The sequence below is a fragment of the Pteropus vampyrus genome, unplaced genomic scaffold, assembly GCF_000151845.1.
Source record: "Pteropus vampyrus isolate Shadow unplaced genomic scaffold, Pvam_2.0 Scaffold4, whole genome shotgun sequence".
NCBI lineage: Eukaryota > Metazoa > Chordata > Mammalia > Chiroptera > Pteropodidae > Pteropus > Pteropus vampyrus.
Genome location: NW_011888785.1, coordinates 10,937,024 through 10,962,522, shown reverse-complemented (window position 1 = coordinate 10,962,522; position 25,499 = coordinate 10,937,024). Strand labels below are relative to the sequence as shown.

At 31.3% G+C, this 25,499-nt stretch overlaps 1 protein-coding gene across 4 annotated transcripts in view; it reads left to right on the top strand.

The window, feature by feature from the left end:
- The window catches only part of MIOS (meiosis regulator for oocyte development), a 34,780-nt gene extending 10,719 nt beyond the window's left edge, over positions 1-24,061 (top strand). For 3 of the 4 annotated variants that reach the window (XM_011363177.2, XM_011363182.2, XM_023533022.1), the window contains 8 exons: positions 3,480-3,734; positions 5,885-6,054; positions 8,618-8,683; positions 9,554-9,712; positions 13,509-13,661; positions 14,837-15,041; positions 20,022-20,151; positions 21,913-24,061. In XM_011363177.2, coding sequence (XP_011361479.1) covers positions 3,480-3,734; positions 5,885-6,054; positions 8,618-8,683; positions 9,554-9,712; positions 13,509-13,661; positions 14,837-15,041; positions 20,022-20,151; positions 21,913-22,009 — 1,235 coding nt within the window. In that variant the 3' untranslated portion in view covers positions 22,010-24,061. Of the gene's footprint in view, positions 1-3,479; positions 3,735-5,884; positions 6,055-8,617; positions 8,684-9,553; positions 9,713-13,508; positions 13,662-14,836; positions 15,042-20,021; positions 20,152-21,137; positions 21,275-21,912 lie in introns of those variants that run through there. The other variant, XM_011363197.2, reaches the window with a different exon arrangement.
- The last annotated feature ends 1,438 nt before the right edge of the window (positions 24,062-25,499 follow it).

Here is a 25,499-nt window from a genome sequence, read left to right as displayed (position 1 = left end):
GTGTTCATGAAAGGACTGGTTAATCTTGGAGCTGCTGACCGCTGGAGATAAGGAAGCGAAGGAATGAAGAGGCTAGTTTATTGGGCTGACTTAAGTGTTGAAATCAACCAGGATGAAGCGAATGCATACTCTGAGGGAATGTCTTATAGAGCAGTTTTCACAGAGTTGTCACTAGGTACAATCTCTTCCTTTTAAGATGGCAGAAAATTGCATAATAAATTATGGTCAGCTTTCTAACATGATGAAAATATTTTTCATAATTAAATGGTAAACTCTGATCTAGAGAACTCATCTATTCAGAATTACTTCAAGGAACAAAATAGCTAGGATTTAGTATTTTTAACAACAAAATGTTCTTATAAACACTGGATAATTTTACTGCTTTGTTATATAGTTGTAAAAATGCAACAAATTAATATCTACAAATAGCATAGTGTCTTATTGCTTGGTATAGTATATGAACAAAATTTTTAATGTTTTTTTAATGTTTAAGTGGACTTGTTTCTCATACAAAACCTCAGTAAAATGTTGATTCTATTTTTTAAATATAGGACAATCTCAAATTTAGGGGATACAATTTTGTCATTTTAGTATTGCATAACATGCATAGATTTTAATTTTTTTCAGAGATTGTTAAAATTATATATTTAAAAATTCATATAAAAAAGTTCACATACAGATTTATTTCCTTCAGTAATAAGTTGTTCATATTTGTTCACTGGATTTTTAAAAATTCATACGTGTTAAAAATCATAATATAACTAAATACTTAAAAACTGACAATAATATCACATAGCTTATTTGCTAAACCTAATTACCTGTAGCATAGTTATAAAGCAGTAAGAAGGTCTCTGAGCAGCCCAAATTTTCTACCTACTAGGAATGAACTCTTTGGATTCATTTGATCTCTATTCCGTGACGTAATTTCTATAAAGTAAGAACTCTAAGAAACAAATATTAAACTGTGAGGAACCATTTGAAAAATAAATTGCTACTTTTTGTTCACCTGTTTTAAAATTGTTATTTTTACCATTAATTAGTTAATATCAGCATTAAATCCAAAATTAATAGTGGTGATATGAAAATAGATACTTTATAGTATATCTGTAGCTTATTCAACCTGAAATTTGATGACTACATTTAGCTAAGCAATTTAAATTTGTTATTTGTTATTTGTTATGTTTTGTTTAATTTTTAATGTGTTTGAATAACATTGTCATTTATCATTCAGAATTTTCTCATAGTTCTTAAAATTTCACTTTGAGAAGCTAAAAGTGATTCTTGTCTGGACTGATTTCCCTCGTGGCTGCAACTAGAGCAGGATCCTTCCTCATTTTGATGGGCAGGGGGTTCTCTTAAAGAAAGAAAACTTCTTTTCAGCATTCTCCTCCTAACTCCTTGAACTGAATTGGTAACAGTTTCCAATACTAAGGTTAAAAATAAGTAATTTCGAGTGTAATTATTTCGCTTTTTTAAATTTCCAAAAATTTCCAAATAACTCATCTTGAAACTTTTTCATAAAACAATGATATTTGGTTTAAAATATGTCCCAAAATGCTATAGACTTTTGCCACAACCTAACAACCATATAATGAAAAAAGTTATTTAAAAGTTGAATTAGGTATGATGGAGAATTTAGACTTTTGCTATGTACTAATTTTCCTCTTCCCAAGTGTTTAGACTAAGTGAATTTTAAGAAATAATGCTTTGCATTATATATAATATATATATTTGACTTGGAAATGACAACTGATTTTTAATATTTTTTTCATTTTTGCTTGTGTTTTTCCCTTAAAGCTTTGATCAGACTATTGCTGAAGTCGACTTTGGACAGTATATTTATTTTCTACAATTTGCGTTTGTTATCTCATTTCCATGTGTCTAGCTTAATTAGGTCATCTGTTCAGGGTCTCACAAGGCTAAATGAAGGTGTTGGTTAGGCTTTGTTTCCTCCTGGAGTTTGGAGTACTCTTCCAAGCTCATATAGGTTGGCAGAATTGGTTCTTTAAGGTTGTAGGACTGAGGTATCCTTGCTGGCTATCAGCCAAGGAACTGCCTTTGGCTCGTAGGGGCTGCCGACACTTCCTTGCCACATGGCCTTCTCACAGACCCTCTCACAACATGGCAGCTTTTACTTCCAGTCCAGAGGGAGACTCTCTTTAATGATCTCCAGACTCTCTTTTAAAGGATTCACCTGATTAAAACAGGATAATCTCCCTCTGATTAACTCAGAATCAACTGAATAACAACCTTAACACCCACAAAATGCTTTCACTTGTACTATATTCTGTTATTTAGAAGGAAGTCACAGATTCCACTTGTAGTCACGGGGCAGGGATTATACAAGGGTGTGGTTACCGGGGAAGGGAGGTGGGGTAGAAATCGTGGAGCTCGTCTTACAATTCTCCTTACTACAGACAAGTTGAGTTATTTCTTAAAACACTTTTTTGTTATTGATCTAATTATTTAAAATGTATAATTACTATATTTTATGCAATTATTTAAATGTAGAATTACCGTAAATTACCGATTTAAATTACTGCTAATAAAAGATGTTTGTAATGTTGGCTATCCTTTCTGCCTAATTTCTAATTCAGTTTATTCTGGAAATCCTTTTTGTTAAAGTAACAGGTAATTGCATGATGACAATTTCACTGGCAAAACTTTCTAGAACATTTAAGAATTTGAGTTGCAATTAAATAGGGTCCTGATTTTGTCTTTATTTATTTAACTTTTATTTGGCACCAAGTATCATCCTAAGTGAAATTATCCTGTCATTAGGAAAAACTGCCTCAATTGCAATCTAAATAATGCTACAAGAATTGTTTAGATTCCTTATGAAAAGAGAATGAGAATATAAAATCTCCTGATTCAGTAAGAAGGGAAAAATTTTCAAATCATTCCTGTTGTATTTTAGCTTTAGTACTTACCTGAAATTTTCAAAGCACTTTGATATTTATGATCTCATTTTTTGATATATATGTATACATACATACATAGAGACAGAAAGGTGGGGAGGGAGAGAGAGCATCTGCTGGATCTCAGGCACTGGGAATACCTTTCAAATAAAATAGACAAGATGCTTGCCCTTTTGGAGCTCATGTTCTAGTAGAAAAGAGATGAAACTAAAAAATGAATTAGTAAATTATGGGAGCTTATGTTTGTGCTAAAGGAAATAGAGGAAACAATGATTAAGTTAGATAGTAGCAAGTGGCACCCTATTTCAGATTAGTTGGTCAGGGAGGCTTCTCCAAAGCGGTGACTCAGCTTAGGCTTTGACTGTTATTCTAAATAGCTCTTTTTGATAATTCAAGACAGTGTCCTACTTGGTAACATGTAAAATATTTTTGCTGTCATAAAATTGTGGCTGGGAAGTTGAATATTCAAAATCTGATGAAATATTTCTCTATAAAACTGATTTTCCAAATATATTAAAAAAATAATAAAGCAATTAATACAAAAAATGTTTCTTGTTTTAGGAATGGTGGAAAGCAGCAGACATAATTGGAGTGGGTTGGATAAACAAACTGATATGCAGAATTTAAATGAAGAGAGAATCTTAGCTTTACAGCTTTGCGGGTGGATAAAGAAAGGAACAGATGTAGATGTGGGGCCATTTTTGAATTCCCTTGTACAAGAAGGGGAATGGGCAAGAGCTGCTGCCGTGGCGTTGTTCAACTTGGATATTCGACGAGCAATCCAAATCCTGAATGAAGGGGCATCTTCAGAGAAAGGTATTAGGTTATATTCTAAGATACTTGCAGGATTCATAGAATCCTTTAAAGAAAAGATGCTGATAATTTCCAAAAGTCTAATTAATATATTTATGTAAGGTTTTAAAAAGAAATTAGCACAGTACTATATAAAAGTAAATACTAGCCCATCCCTTTTGTTTATGCTTTGGTTTAAGTTGTAAAAAAGGAAATGTGTCAATTGTCATTTTAATAATATAAGGAATGCTCATGTGTCCATTTTTAGTTTTTTCCTTTAAAGGTAGTTCACATACATTTTTAAAATGTATTTTCTTGGAGATTAGGACTACTTTAGTTTGCAAGCATTTTTATGGCAAACATTTGACTTTTATTTTTTATCTTTTGGATGGTTATTGGTTGACTTTTAGGAAACTCTGAATGACATTTTTATTTAGATTAATATAGATTCTTATAAAAAATGATATTGATCAGCAAAAATGCTTATACTTGAATCTAATGATTTAAACATCATTTCCACTTAATATTTAAAAAGGAAGAAACAGTAAGATGTAATAAAGTTTTTACTCTAACATTTTGCAAGAGAATACTCAAAGAAATAAGTCTTAATCCAGAAATTCATTGTTTTTTTCTTATCAGGAATACTCACTTGAAAATTCTTAAGATGTATATAGCTATCAATTTTTAATACAACTAGCAAATTATTTCTAGTATTTAGAATACTTAATTCTTATTTGCTGGTCCATTTTGAAACCATTACAGTTCTGTTGTACCATTGAGAAAAACATGAAATTAACTGTAATATATTTACTTGCAATCTAAAAGTCGAAAAAGCTAATATTTTGCCCAGATTGACCTCTTTTCCTTCCCTTTTGCTGTCTTCCCCATTTGAGATTGCAATAGAAGACATGTGCTGATGGAAAAATAATTGATATTTAAAGCCATTTCTTAATTATAATTTTGCTATGACCTGAGAGCATGATGCTTCCCTGTCGTGTGTACCTGGAATATTTGGTGTTAGCTTTGAACGCCCCTACTAATAAAAAGGGAAAAGTATTCTAATGATTTTAATAATTTGGCTAAGGACTGAAGGAAAGATTTTCCTGAGTCAAATATTCCTTTCCATTTGGAAATAAATTGTTCTAGGCAGGATTCAAGGAAGATATTTCTTTGGTTTTTTGTTTTAATCATTAGAGACTTTATGATTTAATAAAGTAGGCAGAGAAAACAAGCACAGAGTAATTTGGGGAAAGTGTGTATAGAAGTGAAGAAGAAGGCTATTAAGAACATAAAGTGGGAAATGCTGTTTTATTTGGAAAATAAAATGATTAGGATCAGGAAACAAGCTGCTATAATAAATGTAGAAAAATACTTAAAAGTTAAAGGTGAGTAGTGTTCTCTTTCAAAGCTAAATTTGTTAGAAGACTAGGCAGCTGTAGGGCTGACTATCAAGTTAGAGCTTATCAGCAGCCGCATAAACTTCTGAGAACAAATGTTTAAAAGACTTAGTAAAAAATGCTTTGTTGCGAATGTCTAAATACAATTCTGTGGTAATTCTGATAGTTAATTTTATCCTAGAAAAATTAAAAGTGTAATAAGAATGCTGAAATACTGGCTTTTAGTTCCTTGTAGTTAGAATAGATGGTAGGTAGATAAGTAAGTAGGTAGGTAGATACTTAGATACCTAGATACCTAGATAGATACATAGATACATAGATACGTAGGTATGTATTACATATTTAGGAATAGGAAAACAAAATAATTCTGAAAATTGCAGTCCTGAGATATAATATTAACACTTTGAAATATCTCAACCAACGTAAATGAACTTGTTGATAAAAGTTGGCCATGATACTGATTGTATGGCTTCACTTTTCTTCATTTAGGCCTTGAGCAATAACATACTATTTAGGAACCTGCCTGGAATGAGGACTTGAAAATTAAAAGATGTCCTGCACAGAGTTTGCAATATGTACAAAAGTTTTATAAAAATGGAAATTTTTGCTTATGGTCCTTTCCAAATTTTCCAATTTGAATCAAAACTCTTATTCTAGTGAGCTTATTTTTCTGGGGATAAAAGCCACCTTCTGATCTTTATGTGTTTACTATTTAAGAACTGGAAGGAGATATTAAGATTTTGATCACTTTGATAAGCAGTTGTTTTTAATATGCAGGTGATCTGAATCTCAATGTGGTAGCAATGGCTTTATCAGGTTATACGGAAGAGAAGAACTCCCTTTGGAGAGAAATGTGCAGCACTCTACGATTACAGTTAAATAACCCATATCTGTGTGTCATGTTTGCATTTCTGACAAGTGAAACAGGATCTTATGATGGAGTGCTGGTAAGCCAACTTCTGTTTCATAAGGCTCTCCTTTTAAGGGCATTTTTATCTAACTGTTAAAATTTTCAAATGTCTGTTGCGTAAAATATTGCTGTGGCTTGGATGCATTTCCTATTATTTGAAATAAAAAAGTGACTTAAACATTTTTTGAGCAACTTTTCTTGAATGTGATTTCTGAAGTAGAGTTAGTTAGCTGATAGGAAACCGAACTTAATTTTTAAAACACTTCAGTAATATAATTTACAGACATAGAAGGAATACAGTTTTATTCTTTAGCTTAAGAACTGGCTCTAGAACTCTACAACTATATAAGCATAAATTTTATATTGAAATATTATTTTTAAAAGTGCATGTGTTTTTGCTAAGTAAATCAGCACATAATCACTTATGGTCAGGATGACCATATATCTTGTCTGAGTTAGTATTTCATTCTCAGACATGTTCTAGAACAGTTTGGAAGATAAATTATGTGATCACTACTTACAGTGGACTATTTCATTTTTTTATTATTATTTGGTCTTTTTATTGCTATTTTTTTCTCTTCTGCTTTAATAACCTATGACTACAATTACCAAATAGGTTCTTTATCACAATGTTGAGAAAGAAGGAATAAAGTGAGATTTCCTTATCAGTTTTTGTTATTGAGTTTCAAGCTTTTATATTAATACCACAACTTTCTTTGCACTGTTGAGCTTCTTTCTAGCACTGAGAAAGCTTTCTAACGTGAAAGTTATTTCTATATTTTCCATCATAACATTTCTTATATACATTGCTCAAATAATTACTTTAAATGTCAGTTCCTAAGAATTTATAAAAACATGTATTTTATTGAGATATCTTAATGAAAATTTTAATAAATGTTGTTAGTGTTCATTTTGGCAATTCCTTAGTTCATCTATTTTTCCATTAATTTTAATAAATTACTATTGAACTTTTCTAACAACTTCAAATTAATATCCAAGAGTATACAGGGTTCTTTTTATTTTTACTATTAGTACTCTATTTTGTTAAACAGAAGACTTTATCTTGAAATAAAACGATACTCCCAAGAAATGCTAGAGAATGGAGACTAGAAAAAGAAGTAGATTGCTCAAATTTTAAATTGGTAGTTAGGGAATTGTCTAAATATCAAATTCTGTATTTTAAATTAAGTGATCTATTATAAATACTCTTCTTTTTCTATACCTAAATGCAAGTTATTAGGTAAGGGATATCTTATCTTGAGTAGGAAGTTCATGTTTCCAAACTATTTCAAGAGCATACCTAATTATGCTTTATGTGTAAATAATTATAATTAACATTGTTCTTTTAAAAAATTGTTAAGTCTCAATAGTGTAAAGTACTGAATCGGAAAATCAGAAGATAAAGGCCTGAGTTTTTACTCTGCCACAGTTACCTTATCTGGTCAGTTAACTTTTGGGGATTTTAGTTTTCTCAGCTATAAAATGGGACAGATAATATTTATAACTCTTTCCACATCAAAAGTTTTAACACATGCAACTGAATCTAAAAGTTAAATCCAGTTTGTATCAAATGTGTTTACTCTTTAGTGCAGAAACATATATTTGCAAAAATACACTAAGTTAGGTATCAACTGAAGTAGTCTTATGTTTAAAGGAGGAAAACTATTTCATAGAATGACTTCAGTGGAAATAGAAATTTTCTACTTCTAAACTATTTTTGATTTATCACAAAATTGTACCTTTCTACATTTATAGTAAACATTATTCTTTATTTTTTTTTATCTTTTTTAAAAAGATTTTTTTTTTACCCCTAGAATATACCTGGTATTCCTAGGTGGCCTCCCATCCAAGTACTAACCAGGGGCCCGACCCTGCTTAGCTTCTGAGATCAGACAAGATCAGGCATGTTCAGGGTAGCATGGCCATAGACAATATTTTTCAAAATGGCGTTTTACAATATTGACAAGTATACACAAATTTAAGTATACATCATAATTCCTCTGAAAATTTTGTCACAAACCACCTATCAAATAGTATTTTACTATAGTCATGAAATTGTGTTCATTTATTTATAAGGGTATGTTTTAAAACCAACCACTTTATATTTAGAAACATGTATTAATTTTCTTTCTAAATTCAGAATACAATGTATTCTGTACTGGTATAGTCAAACTCTTATCTAGTAGTTCACAGATTTCCTAGACTTGATTAACTTAGCCAAAGAAAGATTTCCTGTTTCCTCAAAATTAGTTTTTATGATGGAAAGATTGCATGGCATCTTAAATTTGATAAACTGTACATCATTGCTTATATTTCCTGTTGGAGTTAAGTATTAAGACTGAACTGGAATTTTTAAAAACTGATTTGGTCAGTATTTAAGCAGTAAACTTACTTCATAAGGACAGTAACCTTAGCAGTGAGCTTCCTGAGAATTAGATTATAAAAGGCATCTTAGGGAATCAATGGCTCTGCCATTGTATATACAATAGCATTAATACTTTTGAAACTAAAATTACATACTACATATATAAAATATTTAGTCTTCAAAAATTTAAAACTCAGAGCACTTAGAAATAACTCCTTGCTTTTTCTCTTTTCAGTATGAAAACAAAGTTGCTGTACGTGACAGAGTGGCATTTGCTTGTAAATTCCTTAGTGATAGTCAGGTAAGAACTGATTTAATTCAATAGTTGAAGTGATTAATATTTGCTGTCACTGGATTAAGAAACTGATCTGTACATGGAAATATGTATGTATGAGATATGTATAAAAATTCTTTTAAAAAGTAAATCATCTCTATTAGATAAGATATTGTAAATGTACATTGTAACTAAATTTACTTTTTTAAAGAATGTTGGCTTAATATTTGTTTCTGCTTTTAGGAGTGAGATTGGTCTGTATATAAAATGTTAAACTCACCCCTTAGGGATGCTATAACAGCATTCCTTTGTTTCCTAATATAATAAACAGATACTGAATGCATATGGTCTAAATACAGAGAGAGGAGGAAGAGAGACAAATGCACGTAAACAACTAGTAATACAATGTATTATATACTCTAGTAATGAGAAAGTGCTGGGAGAATATAGAGAAATCTCGACTAGAGTTTGGGATGGAATGAAGTTCAGGGAAGACCTTACAAGAAATGGTTATTTTTGATAATCTTGACGTTCCCTTTCAACTCAGATCCTATTCTGTCTTACTATAATAGACAGCAAGAACTTTGCAGCATAAGAACAGTTCAATTTAAATTTAAAATTGTAAACCCTCTATGGTTCTTTTATTGAATAATTATCAAAACATAGTTAATGCCTTGCCTTTTTAAAAAAAATATTTTAAGTGATCATGGATGCTGCATTGTAATTTATAATAGACACAGACTTCTTAGCAATCACATATCCAGATTTTTTTTCCAAGGACTTTTATTTTAAAATGTTTCTTATTAAGAATAAAATTATTCTAGATGTAGAAGTTTTGAAGTACAAAAGGTATAGTAAAATGGATTGCTTCAGAAAAAATCACTTTGAATTTTCCAGTTAAATAGATACATCGAAAAGTTGACCAATGAAATGAAAGAGGCTGGAAATTTGGAAGGGATATTACTTACTGGACTTACTAAAGATGGAGTAGACTTAATGGAGAGTTATGTCGATAGGACTGGAGATGTCCAAACAGCAAGTTACTGCATGTTACAGGTTAGTGCATCATGGCAGCAGTTTAAAGAGAAAAAAAAAAGGTTTAACCACATTCTGTATTTTCTTTTCTCATTGAGTGAGTATGCTCTTTTGATTGTTTTGGATCTTTAGAAGGCATTTAACTTTAACCTAATCATTTGACTTACAGAGGACTTCTGCCTCATCTTACTGTCCCTTAGATTCCCACATTGGGTTGTCCAGTTTTTCCGTTCACTTCGGGAAGTGTCAGTCTTGATTTTATGTAAAGCTCAAATGGAGCAGAGACAACTCTTTCCACCTTCTCCAGTTGACAGAACTGCACCTTCTGCAGGAAAGAGAGGCAGATTATCCCACAATTCTCTTAACTCTCGTTTTCCCTTTTTATTATCAGTGGACATGATTTGGGTATCCATTTCATCTATCTTCTCTGTTTTTACTGTCCAGTGGCTACAAACAGATTCCTGGCAAAGGTTCCCTTTTAGTTTACTGTTGTTGGAAATTTGGTGAAAATTTAGAGCATTTCACTGAGATTTTCTATAGCCCTCCAGCTAATCAAATCCTTTCATGCTTGGTCTCTTCTTTCCTGTTCTCATCCTTTTATACAATATTATAGGATGCCATGTGCTGGGTAAACATAGTAAAATGCCTTTTCCCCCACCCTACTTTCTTATGAACAAACCACAATGTAAATTTACCCTAAAGTATCAGGCCACTGTCCATGGAAGGAAAGGTGGCCATCTAAACATAATGCATCATTTTTTTCTTACTGAAATGAGATGACATCTGTTAAACTGTAGATGTATGGCTACAGAGTGCAATGGATTGCTAACCTTTTAAAAAAATTTATAAAATATATTTAAAATGCAGGCAAGTATGTAATGGGATCTCGTTTTTAAAAAATCTCATATTCAGCTGCTTTTAATGGAATATTTTCTCGATTTATATGGTCAAAATTAAGTCTACCATCTTGTTATTTGTTTTCCATTTTTTTCTTCCTTTTTTCTGTTTCTTTCCTGCCTTCTTTTGGGCTAATTGAATATTTCAGTAATTCTTTATTTCATCTCTTGGCTTTTTAGCTATACACCTTTTCATTATCTTTTTTTAAAGTAGTTGCTCAGGTTCTAACAATATGCATTCTTAACTCATTAGTCATACTTACCTCCTCATACTTCATGTTTCACACCTGATACATTATGCTTCCTACTCCACCCTTTCTCTTTCAGACCCCACACCTAACACTTTCTGCTTTTTGCTTCATATTTCATGTTTCACAAGTGTAAATTCCATTTGTACACTCTCTTCCTATTGTCATATATTTTACATCTACAAATGTTATAAATTCCAAATTTTATTATTTTTGCTTTGAACAGTTATTTTTATATAAATTATGTGAAGAGTGAAAACATGAGCTTTTATATTTATTTACTTATTTATTATTCCTGCTACTGTTTAGACCAATAGACTCAAATTTTATCTGATATAATTTCTCTTTGGTCTTTCTCTTTAGCATTTCTTGTACGGATTTACTGGTGACAGATTCTCTCAGCTTCATTTTAACTGAAAATGTCCATTTTATTCTTGTTTTGCTTTCACCACTTCGATGTAGTTTTATAGTCTGGTCACCATTGTTTCTGATGAGAAGTCAGCTATTATCTTTGTTTCACTATGTAATGTTTTCTTTTTTTTCCTCGGGCTGCTTTCAAGATTTTCTTTTTGATTTTCAGCAGTTTAACCTTGATATCTAGTGTGGTTCTTTTTATCCTGCTTGTGATTCACTGAGCTTCTTGGATTTGTAAGTCATTGTTTTTCATCAGATTTGGGAAGTGTTCAGGCATTATTTCTTTTCTTGGACTATATTACATATATATTAATTTGATATTATCCCATTGGTATCTGAGACTGTTCATTTTTCTTCCACCTTTTTTTCCCTTTTTCTTCAAATGGAATGAATTCTACTGATTTATTCATTGACTCTCCTGTCACCTGCTTTCTGATGTCAATTTTTCCAGAGAATACTTAATTTTAGTTGTACTTTTTAGTTCTAGAATCAGTTTTTTTATAGTTTGTATTTTTCAGCTCATATCCCTATCTATTCACTAATTAAAACACTTTCTCTTTAAGTCTTTGAACATGTCCAATAGCTGCATTGAACTCATTGTCAGCTAACTCTAACATATGGGCTATTTTAGGTTTCTTTTTATTTTTTGACTGCCTTTTTCCTTGACTTCAAGCCACATTTACCTGTTTATATGTCTACTGATTTTCATTGAATACTGCATGTTGTGAACAGTAACATTATAGAGCTCTGGATCCTTTTACCTTTTTCCGAAGAATTTTGGTTAATGCTTTTGGAAGTTCAATTACTTGTTCACTTTGGTTTTATATTTTGCTACCATGGACCTGTTGTAAGCCTAAGGAGTTTCGCAAGCCCTTCTAATTTGGTCAGATTTAATCTCTGAACTGTTTTCTCTGCAGATTTTGTTAGAGCTTGATAATAGATTTTATTGGGACAGATCTAGAGACTTACTAAATATGAATTGACCAAATTCTTTCTTAGTTTGTCTTTACTGTCACAGAAGACACAGGAGTGGGAGTATGAAGATTTACTGTTTTTCTGTGAATTTTCTTTTCAAACCAGATGTTGTATTCTACTTTAATATTTAGTTCCCGCTAAGTTGGTCATAATTAGGACTAGAGTAGATGTTTACTTTTTTAAGAAATGAAGTTGTCAACTAAATTTTTACATATTCTTTTAGCTAAATTTAACTCTGGTAATTGAAATTACTACCTAATTAATAGGTGAAAGATATGCTGCTTCTATTTTGATGGAATGTCTAAAGATAGATTGATTTATTAGCTGTTACAGATTTCTTCTATTTTTTTCATAAGTAAGATGCATGCTGAGTTTTGAAATTTTCTATCTGGCTACCAAATACAACTGGGAAAACTGTACTTCAGATTAATGCCCATGGCATCATTGGAGTAGAGGCTTTCTCTACGTTCTTCATCATGTGAAGTTTAGGAAGATATGCTGGACAGGGCTAAAATATTCTGTGAGGACCTAAAAGCAAGCATAGGTGAAAAGTGAAATGTCACAGCTGCCAGGGAAAATACAGATTTAGGGAAAGTCTTACTGGCAAGAAATTAAATTTCTTAATGAGAAGAAATCTAAAGTAAATTTAAGGAAAACAAATTTTCATTATGGCCTAGGGGCATAAGAAGGAGGAACATTTTTGGTTTGGTTTTATTTCTTTTCACTTTTTAAGGTGATAAATGTATGTTTTGTCTGTGAGCAAGAGAAACAATAGACAAGTTTAACTTTCAGATAAATAGATGTACAAAAAACAGCATCTTGGTTTATAGTGCATCTCTAGATATGAAAGACCAGGCTTAGTATTACTTTAAACGTGATTAAGCAGTTTTGATGTGCATTCAGATTAGATAGTAAACAAATTTTGTGAACCTAGAGATTTTAATTGTTGGGCCAAATAGTGTTCACATCATTCTATACTGCATTTAACCAGGAAGGTGAATTATTTGCTCTTGGGTTTTTAACCTTCAGTAAGAAATAGAGAATAATATTTCCCTGGCCAGATATAATGATATATACAGTTCATATTTCTGTCATTAGTATAGGTCAGCTTAAGATAAATTAATGGAGTTTCTATCAATTATTTATCTATATCTTCACTAGGAGCGAGCTTTTGGCAAAAAGGAGGCCTCTTTCTTCTCTGTGACTCATACTAACTTGTTACCTAGAATCATCTGGTTTATCCAGGAAATTTTAAAACTGAAATAACTCATATTTTCCTTTTAGGGTTCTCCATTAGATGTTCTTAAAGATGAAAGAGTTCAGTACTGGATTGAGAATTATAGGAACTTATTAGATGCCTGGAGGTTTTGGCACAAACGAGCTGAATTCGATATTCACAGGAGTAAGTTGGATCCCAGTTCCAAGCCTTTAGCACAGGTAAGTATGTGATTTTAGAGAGAATAAAATCGTAACATGTACCTAGTAGTCCAGCCAAAAATAGAAGTGTTTACAGCATGTTATGTGAGATAAATTTAGAGTGCAATTTAATAAATTAGTATTAGCTCATTCTTTTGTTTATATTGAGTTCCCATCTATGTCTTTATCAATCTCAGACTGCATTTTGTCCTTGATCTTCCTATTTTTGTTGATCCTGCCACTTCCTAGTAATCATCTCAGTGGCTTGAGCTTTAGTCTGAGACACAGCAAAACACTGCAGGCTTAGTGGATTTTAGGCAAATCCAAATCAGCCCTCGGGCTGTCTGAAGTTTTCCAGTATATTCCAAGTTCTTTCAGAATCTAAACTATTATATGATCTTATAAATTCCATTTATGTATTATTTTCTGCACTATAAGGCAGGATTTTTTTAACAGTGTATAGATATATATCTATATGTCTGATTACACATGAAAATTTTAGTTTTTTTCTTTTACATTAATTTAAAAAAACATCATTATCTCATAAAGCACATGACATGAGATCACTGTATATCTAAGTTCAGACATTAAATATCAGATATATCCTCAATGTGAGCACTGGATGGTGCTATTTTCTTAATTTAGAATGAGAAATTAGTTCTATTAAAACAATTTGAGTGTTAGTAAAATAGCACAACATGATAATGTTTGTTACTGATCTATATGATAAGTGTTCAAAAGCCTAGGAGTTTAAAATAAAAGCAAAATGAACAGTTTCTATTGCTATTATTTTAATGTTTTAACTATTTACATTATTCTTTTTATCTTAGAAAATGAGTGTTTTCTTTACAAGAAAATTTTGTTCAGGAGATTATAACATAGAACTTTGTGTCAGAATTCATACTGGGTAATTTTTTAATGTCTAGTGTGAACTCTAAAACGTTGGGAATCTAATGTTACCAAGTTTATCTGTTGTACATCAGTGGTATTAGGAAGAATATAAAACTAAACAAAGGTGACAGAAAAGTACTCAAATAATGTAACTGCTAAGTTGAAATAAAATGAGAGCTAGTCAAACTTAGCAGATAATAGAAAATAAAGTTTAAACATTAAAGTAATTTGTTAGGATCAAACTGAATTATTTATTTTATTTATAAAGTTTGCATTATATTTTAACTCCTTTTATTTTTCCATAGGTGTTTGTGAGTTGCAATTTCTGTGGCAAGTCTATCTCCTACAGTTGTTCAACTGTGCCTCATCAGGGCAGAGGTTTTAGTCAGTATGGTGTCAGTGGCTCACCAACAAAATCTAAAGTCACAAGTTGCCCTGGCTGTCGAAAACCCCTTCCTCGATGTGCACTTTGTCTCATTAATATGGGAACACCTGTTTCTAGCTGTCCTGGTATGACAATTTTACAGTATACTTTTCTGAGCTGAATTGTTTCTACATAATTAATGTTGTAAATAGAAGATATACTAGACTTGATTTTATATTATTTCTAAGAGTGAGCCACTTTGTTGGCCTGAGTTCTCTATAGTTTATAAAATCTGTACATTAAAAGTAAAATCTATACCCATGATATCTCAGATAGTCTCACAAATTCTGGCCAATTTGAAAATAGCAAGAAGAGCTTAAATGTTAAGTAATTTTATAATTATACCATTGTCTTGTCACTGTTTCTAAGAGGAGTTCCCTCGAATTTTATATTTAAAAGTTAGTGTGCCCTCATCTATTAAAAATTACCTTGTATGCAGTACTTTGATAGCCTCAAAGCTCTTTCACATTTACTCTTATTTCAGCGTCAAAATCTGCTGTGAAATGCATAGAGAAAGTATTAACCTAGAAGTCAGATCCCTTTACTTGTAAGTTTTAGTGCTGTTTCTGCTATGTTTGTCAGTTACCTAGTAAATTTATTCTACATAAATATTTTTTAATGATTAGAAATATTAGGATTATTGTTTACTGCTTATAGTAAACTTATAGAAAAACATTTTGAGAATAGTAGATAATTGAATATAATGTACCCAGTAGCTGGAAATATTCCAGCTATTTATATAACTCGAATATGATAAAATGGCAAAAATTTTAATTAAAAGCTTTTGAATATTTGGCATACTGATTTAGTAGATAATGAATAAAGAACTGGATACGCTGTCAGAATGTGTGTTTTAGTTCTAGCTCTGACATTCGGTCTGTGACATTGAGCATTACTTTAGCTCTTTTTTGTATAAAATGTTGGACTGGGAGATCCTTTCTAGTTATGAAATTTTGTAATTCTTTTCTGCAGCTGATTCATGTAAGTAGCCTTTTTAATTGTTACATTAACATCTATGAAAGATTTCCTGGTATCATTGGCTGCATATTTTTCAGTCTGGATGCCTTTTTTTAAACAAAGGCAATATGTAATGTTTTCAAATGTATGTGTTTCTATTTAAATTTTAGTCAAGGATTTTCATTTTATACATTGCATGTTGATCACTTTTTTTATGGCCTCGATAATAATAAATAGAAAATAAAAATCTGCTACAGTGAAAGAACAAGGAGGAGATTAGTAATTAAGTTCTTTGTGAACTGAGTTGAGATACATTATAATAGTTAAATTTATACATCTTTTGGACCCTAAGCCCCAGGAAGCTCTAATGGCCCGAGTATTGTTCCTTTTTGCTAGATAATAGCTTTTCATTCTTCCCTGTTTTGAAATAGGTTAAGAAAAGATAAAAACAATTTTCTAGAATTTGAAGAAAATTAAATCTTAAAACATCTCAAGCTCTCTGTTATGGAGACTATTAATTTAATATATATCAAACACTCAGGTTTATCAAATATTAACATTTGCCTGAGAAATATTTTTCTAATTTGCTTCAGAAATAATTTCTTTATATAAATATATATTTGAGCACTTGTTTAATACACTAAGAGAAGGCTCATGCACTGGATGAATCAAAGATTCTCATGGAGCTTAGAGTGTACAGTGAAAATAAATACTGGTCTAGACTCCCTTATTTGTCATTCCAAAATCTCTAAAACGATATGAAAATCCAAACTTTTTAAAAAATAAATTTATAATCTCATTTGACCAAACAAAAACCTGTTCAGAATTGACATGACACTATTAAGGTTTTTATTTCTCTTATTTATTTGTGAATATTCATATGTTTCACTGCAGAAATACTTATGTGTGATGACAGGGTGATGCTTCAGACTTTCCTGGAGGTGTTTTATGATATTTGCTCATTATTTTTCTAAAATTCCAACACATTTTGAATTCTGAAATACATTTAGCTCCCTGAGGCAAATAAGGGATATTATGTGAAGAAAGTGTTAGGAATTTTGAAAGAGGAAACATTACTTCCAGATGAAGGATATCCAGAAGACTTCAGAAAGAAAATGCCATTTAAGCTAATCCTTTAAAGTTTGATAGATTTAAATATGTGAAGATTTTAGGGATGCTTTTCCAGGTCATAGACAAAGAGTAAACAGCATGAACTAGGGTAAATTGGTGGGTATGTTCAGAGAGTGTATGGGAACTAGCATGTGCATCATTGTGACAAGGGCATAGGAAGTGGACTAATAGGAAATAGTGTAAGAAAAATAGGGGAGCCTGACTATGATCTTTAAAGGAATCTCTGAGCTACTTACAAATAATAAACATATACTTTTTTGGTATGTAAAATGAGAAGAATCTGAGTTCCAAAATAAAACAGGACCCATTAGAAATCAAATGCCGGCTCATGGGAGTTTAAAGATTCAGGTGTACAAACCCTCCTGCTATTAGAGATTGCATTCATTTATCACATTTCATGATCCAAATGTCCAGGATTTCCATAAGCTTATTTACCTCAGAGTTGCATATTTTTACACTCAATTGTGCTTTGAAGATTGGGACTCTGTTGAAACTTTCAGTAGAGTTTATGATTACAGATGTTTATAATTATGATTGACCCTGAAACAACATGGTTCGATCTGCATGGGTTCACTTATTCTCAGATTTTTTTCATTAAATATACAGTTGGTCTTCCGCATCCCCAGGTTTCGCATCTGCAAATTCAACCAACCACAGATCAAAATAGTATTTAAGCAGCATTTTCTATATGCAGTTGGGAATCCGTGGATTGTTCTGTGCCATTTTATATAGGCAACTTGAGCACCTACTATCCACAGGAGTCCTAGAACCAGTCTCCAGTGGATACTGAGGAAGACTTGTAGTTAAGATTTGGAGAGTAAAAAGTTATACTTGGATTTTAGACTGCACAAGGGTCGGCGCTCCTAACCCCTGTGTTCAGGGGTCAACTATATTTATAAATATTTATAACTACTTGTTATATTTATAAATAGTACCTATGTTCTCATTGCCAGAAATGTTATAGTGAGCAAAACAGACAAAAATCCCTGCCCTTATAGAGCTTAACTTCTAGGTATGATTTTTAAAGTTAGATTGTACTGGTTTCTTTCTCACTCTTCTATTGTTATTATTAAATGCCTAAATGAAAGTCTTTCCCTCAACTGTTCTGTAGCATTTATCTTCATAATTCATTATAAATCTTTTAAGATTTAAAGCTACTTGATTTTAAAAAGCCTTTTCACAGCATAGACAGCTTTTCGTGTGTGTGTGAAAGAAAACGTTTACTTCTCTTAAAAAAATTTAAAAAATAAAAAGTTTTTCATGCAGCAGCAAGGTAGACCTTAATATTTTCAACTCTCATCAGAGAAACAGAAGGATTATTCTTTTCTGGATTCAGTCTGTGTTCTGTGTATATTAGAATTTACAAAAACAAAGTGAAAATCATTAACACAAAAGTATAAAAATTTATCTTTAAAAGGTATATATTTTCTTTTCACTTTTTTCCCCTTTTTCATTGTTAATTGTTTTCATGAAATTTTTAGGAAGAATTTTAGTGTATTTACATCTTAAATTCTTGAACCACTTACATATCCTTTCCACCTTCATATCATTACAGGTGGGTATTTTAAAAAACTGTTCAAGACTATCCCTGGGGTTATTAAAGAGTGACCAACAATGGTCCAGGGGAAATTTTGCACATGACATCATGTCGTAATAGGTACACATTGCTTAATTAAACTTAACATTTTTACTTACTTTTTTGTCTCTAATTATATACAATCTTAAAATATTTTAATTTCATTTGTTGTTTTAGAACAAGAAAACATGTTAAGGTGACCAAAATGAATAGAATGAGCATTTTTTGAGCACTAAATGTTACGTAAATATATGCATCGAGATGTACATGTATGACCGTGCATGTGTAATAACACATTTTTCTTCAGTATTTATGACCTATAACACAGATAGGAATGTATTTTCATGTACTGCAGTAAATCAGACATCCAGTGAGTCCCCTATCCTGCTTGAGATAACGTTGTCTATTCTAGTGCCTTTGATCATTTCTTTCTGCCTGGTCACACCTCTTTCTTCCTCCCCAGAGGACAACTGTCCTAAATTGTGTGTTATTCAGTCTCTAGCATCTCTGTATAGTTTTATCACATGTTTAGTTTTGTCTGTTTTAAATTCTATACAAATGAATCATGCGGAATATATCCTTTGATTTGCCTTTTTTGGTTAACATTGGAGTTTTATCTTTTTTTTTTTTTTTTTTTAGTTTCAGTTATGCTGATGAATATAGCTGTAGTTTATTCATTTTTCATTACTATTATTCCATTTATGATTATAGCAGTTTTTTCACTCTGCTATTGATGGACACTTGGGTTGTTTCCAGATTTTTTACTATTATGAACAATGCGGCTATTAACATTTCTGCTTATATCTATTTTAGCGTGTATAAAGTTCCTCCAGTGTGTTTACCTAGAAGTAGAATTGCTAAATCATACTGTTTGCTAATGTTTTACCTAGGATTTTTATGTGTCTCTTCAGGAGTGAGATTGGCCTGCAGTCTTCCTTCCTCATATTATCTTTGTCTGGTTTTGTTAGCAGAGTTATGCCAGCGTCATGAAGTGCTTTGGGAAATTTCCCCTCTTTTCCTGTTCTTTGAAAGAGTTTGTATAGATGCAAATTACCTGTTCTTTCAATGTTCGGTAGAACTCACTTGTAAACTGGACTTGGTATTCTTTTTGTGGGAAGATTTTTAAACTACTGATTATTTCTCTAAAGCTGTTAATTCAGATAGCTTCTTGGTGGGTTTGATACTTTATATTTTTCAATTTTTTATTGGCTATCAAAACTATAAGGAAACTCTTTTTATTTGGTATTTTTTTAAATCTAAACTAGATCCTAGAATTAAAATTACTATTTCAGTATAATATATGATTTGTATTTTGACATAATTTTAGAAATACCTTTTAAGAATCTTTGATTAAAATATTCTTTTGATGTAGTTAATGAAGAGCATTTTCTTTAACCCATAGGAGGATCCAAATCAGATGAAAAAGTAGATTTGAGCAAGGACAAAAAATTGGCTCAGTTTAACAACTGGTTTACATGGTGTCACAATTGCAGGCACGGTGGGCATGCTGGACATATGCTTAGTTGGTTCAGGTAATGAGCACATTCCTTCTTTTTTCTTCTTCGTCTACTTTTTTTTTTTCTTTTTAATGCAGTCACTACTGCCTAGAATGTTCTTCTCTGAAACCTTTGCCTAGAAGCTCCTGTCTTCAAGATTCTGTTTAAGTATCACTTACTTAGTGAGGTCTTATCTATTTTCATCCCAGTCAAAACTAGTTTCTTTCATTATGCTTTCTTAATAAAGTATGCTTTTCCTTTATTAAAGCTATTACAATTTATATTTGAAAATTGCCGTTTGTAGTGATTTGTTTAATGCTGCCTACTAAATTCCCATCTGATTTGTTCTATTTGCCTGTGATGAAGTAGGAAATATTTATCAAAATGAATAAAGGAATGAAATTAAAACAGAAAATTGTACTATTAAATTTATTGGCCCATAATTGACTAAACATTTCCAAATTGGCAATGCTGTAATCAGTGATCATTTTATAGATATATGCTAGGAAATAATGTTTTATGTATTCTAAAATACAAAAGTATCATTTTGGCACATTATTACTATTATTCGGTTTTGTTAACAATGGCTTCCATTTCCTACCTCCTCCTTTCCCCCTCTCAAAAAAAAAAAAACATCAAGGAAAACTTTCTGTTGTTAAGTGAGTTTATATAATAAATGCTTAGAATAGTGCCTACACATAGTAAGTTCTCAGTAAAGGTTCACTGTTATTATTAAATTTCTATTTGCTATTTACCTTACATTTTAATGATAAATGATTATAATTTTTATTTGGTAAAATCATACTTGTTAATTGTCATTTTCAATTTGGTTTTTATCTACTGTATTTTAGATAATTTTTTTACTTTGCTATTGATTCAGATTCTTAGTTTGAATAATTACACATATTGACTGTATCCCAATTAAATACATGAATATCCCGATTACTTAGTAAGTTTAGACTAATTATTTTTGAAAGGAATGGACCCTTTCAAAGGTAGTTAGCACATTTTTTCTTTAATAGGCTTGGAGTTAGAGGAGATGAAACAGATGGCCTTTTAAATAATTCAGGTTTATGCAGCCAAAGGATGAAATTCTTCTTTACCGTCACCTGAGTTAACAAAGGTGGTGTCAACATTTCCATTATTAGGTATCCTCTGTAATCTTAAATGATAAAATTAAAACATATAATAAATAGTTTAAATATGATGTATGGGTTAAGTATTTGAATAGCATTCTTTACTTGGGGAAAGGATATGTTTATACTTTCTTACAACTAACTGAATATCCTATCATATGTAATATGTAATTGAACTATAAGTTAAATGATAGAGTGCATATCAAACTACTTGCATCAGTTATCTTCTAAATAAACTTGTTATGTAGAAAGAAAGCCCCTTGTGCAATGGAGACTCTCAAGACCATGTTTACTGTTTACTTTGAATAGTGCCAGCGGCCCTGTAATCCTTATTGCTATAGCTTTTACGCCCGGTTTGTCACATTGGCTTTAATTTAAACTCTGAGCACATCCTTGTCACTTTAAAACTGTAAATGAGATATCTTGTTATATATTTAGAAACTAAAGCTATTTGTTTTTCAGTAACTTTCTCCCCAGGTTCATCTTGGCAGTCATTTCTAATTTAATGCTTTTCGTTTTGGGGTTTTAATTCCTGTATTTTTCCAAATACCATTTTGAAAAATTGCATTATAGATATAGATAAGCTACAGATAAATAAATGTAGTACATATATATGTATGTATGATTTATATTTTGAACTGTCACTTGACCTATTTTTTAGGGACCATGCAGAGTGTCCCGTGTCTGCATGCACGTGTAAATGTATGCAGTTGGATACAACAGGGAATCTGGTACCTGCAGAGACTGTCCAGCCATAAATGTTATCACCTAAAGAGAAACCTTCAAGTGTGGAGCTTTCTAATAGATGTCCTTCATAGCTCAAAAACATACCTCAGAACAAGTCAGTCATGACTTTCCTGTAATGGGAAAATAAATCATTCTATCAAATCAGCAATATGATGTTTGAGTGATTTCGATGTGCTTCACAGAGACAGATGCTGCTGAAATGAACATCAGAGATGGGCACAAATTCTGTTCAATAGGTTGAAAACGTTCATTTTGGAAGAGCTTTCTAGGGTTTTGTTGAAGCTATAAACACTGCAAGTACAGTTTCTGGAACAGCCAAGAACAGACCTTGAATCTGTATCTTCCAAGCTGAAAGTGGCTATCTTTCAGTTTATCTATTCACCTTTAAAATAGGATAAAATGACCAATTCAGTGATTCAGTTTAAGCTCACCCATGCTTCGATTCCTTTCAGATAAAATTAAAACTCTGGATTTTTACTTTTAGAGTTGGAAAGCCCCTACCCTACATTGAAGAATAAATTTGATCAAGGCATGGTTGATATATATGTATATATATTTTAAGGGGTCTTTTCCCTTACACACTTTCATTTTAATGTAAGAAATCTTTTGGCACCATCATTGTCTTCCTAGAAAAGGCAAAATTATGAATATATCTTATAAATTTTCTCTTCTGAAAAGAAAAATATGGATCATTTCAAGGGAACGTGCTATAAAAATTTCAGTTTCAACCTTTTACTTTTCAATGTCCTGATTTGTCTTCAGAGATATCTCTCTCTATTCATCATCTTATGCTCATCATCTGGGAGCATTTTACTGTACATAAAGTCTATGCAAGATTATATGGGACCAGCCATTCAGCATAAGCTATGTTAGTGTGTCCTACTGTCAAATTCCCTCCTGTTTTGGAATACCCTGTTTTTTCTAAAGTAAACTGGGAGGTGTTGGGGAAAAACAGGGTCACTTTGGAGACACATTTACTTTAAATATAAGTTTCTAAAAGTAAGTATATTTAGGCCAATTCAAGACCTTTATTTTAAATGTTTATATTTTTCCTTTTCACAGGTAGGCAGTTGAAAGAGAAATACAGAGGATTTGTAGCATGCTTCTCTGTCCTCTGACTTATACAGAGGACTGAACTGAATTTCATAGTTGAAATTATATTCATAGATACAATAAAAAGTAAGCCTAAAACTTAATTATTTCATAGTTTTTGAATAAAAATAAAGAATTTTAAGAGCTTTTATGTTAGCAGTTTTACCTGGTGAAACTAAGATCTATTAGGTTAGTTTGAGATGTGACCTAAATATTGAAAAAAAGTGAATTAAAATATGTTTTTACTTTGAGATTTGATACAAAAGGTTCTTTTTCTAGGAAAACATTGCATATCTACTCTAAACGTCTCACCTAGATGATAGTCTTTGTTTAAAATGAAAAAATTGGAATATATATACACATATAAATGATATATAATTTTTTTAAAGATTGCTATTAAGGGGAATTTTTCCAGTTTTAAGTAAATCTTCCTGATTTCATTTTACTACAACATAACCTTTACCTTTAAAATTGCTTCAATTGAAGTATTCCTTTCAAATTTACGATGCCCTAAGTATGAAAAATCAGCTCTAAGTAATATCAAACTATCTTATACATTTTCAAAGTCCTTAGGTAAAATAAGATAAAATTGTTGAATGTATATTTAGAATAAAGTTAGATCTAAAATATTTATAATTTTTGAAAATATAATTAAAGTCTTGCTATAAATAATCTGTTTGTAATCATATAGGGTGACATTTTTAAGGTGGTTTATGCCTGTGTGTCAACTTCCTAATATTTTCTGTGAAGCTCAAATAGTCATATAAATTGTCTATTATGTTTGTTTTGCATTTCAGTGTACATGGACCATGAAAATAGATTCAAGTTATTTTTCTGTTTTTATTACTAGGTCATTGATGTTTGGATTTATTAACTCAACAAGATATTTTACCTAAACATGTTCAGTAGAAGTGTTTAATAAAAGTGTTTTTATTTTTTTAAAAAATTCAATAAATCTGGGTTGAAATCAATATGTCTAATCTAGAAATTGTCTATGACTCCTCTACAAATAATGCAATGAAGTAATATTAGTACTTAATTTGATGGCAAATTCGATACTTAACCTTAGAAGTAACTTTTTTTAGTCTCTGTTTTTCAGTTTAATGTATTTTTTAAAGTGGTTGTTATTCTTTGAAATTGTCTTCAAAAGCAGCTTTCCATTGTCAGTGCTGTACATGGTAAGTATTAGAGTTTGAAAGAAAATAGTTCCGCATTTAATTGCATGGCTAAATTTAATTTCAGTCACTCATTTGACTGCGATATTAAATGTGTGCTTTGAAATTTAAATGATAATTCTGTGGCAAAGTGACTTGACCTTTTTGAGCTTCAGTTTTCTCATGTTGAAAGCAAGGTGCAGAAATACCTACCTTATAAGGTGATGGGAGTTTTAAGTGATGAAATAAACATGAAGTTCTATATCCCTGTCACATAATAAGTTCTATATCCCTGTCACATAATAAGTAGTGACTAACAGTCATTGTTACCTTAACTGTATCAGTTATTTGTGTATTTTTAAATTGAATATGGTATAATTTAAATGAAGGGTCTACATTTGTCTAAGGAGTAGAAATTTCCCAAGGGTTTGTTTTCCCATATCTGGATAAATTATGGCATTTTCTTTGGAGATAGAACTTAGCTACTTTTGTTCATTCTGTATTTGTCATACTACTTTTTGCTATATGAAGAAATCCTCTGAACAGCCAGCTGAGAGTTTAATGTGTTATGAAAGTGAACCCAGGGATGAAAATTAAAATTTTGGTGGATCTGGACAGTTGACCAATAACTCCTGAAAACTTGAGGTTTTCATATCTATAGTCAACTCTTAAATCCTGGCCGTTACGGGAGAAAGTATCAGTATTATCTCTGTGTAATCTTTTCTGCTATTTTATTACACTTGATGTTCATTTAAGGTAAAATGTTGGTGTGGTAGTGGTAATTAAAAAAGGAAATATACTGTGAGATTTGTTCTCCCTTGGAATAGCCGTAATTAAAGTAAGTAGGCACCAGTTAGTTGTACATGTCTGACACCTGCTCAGGTAGAAGCATTAGAGAGGTGGGAGAGATGTGTTACATGTTAGTTTAGCATCCTCATGTTGAGTACTTAAGATCCATGTGGCCATGGCAGAGATGGGGCTAGCAGGACAGCTCCTCTCCTGTCTAGTACTCTGACTCCTTCCATTACACCATCTGCTTATTTTTCCCCTGCCTCAAAATTTTATAAGTTACTTTGCTCATTATAAACAGCAGTTAATAAAAATACTATTTTTATAAAATATTAATTATTCCAGAATATAGAGACAAAAGGAAAGCTTTCCAAATATTTTTTTAAAGCTGACATAACCCAGATGTCAAATTATCATAGATTGCCAAAACAAGGAACTGATTTCACTTAGAGGTATATATGATACA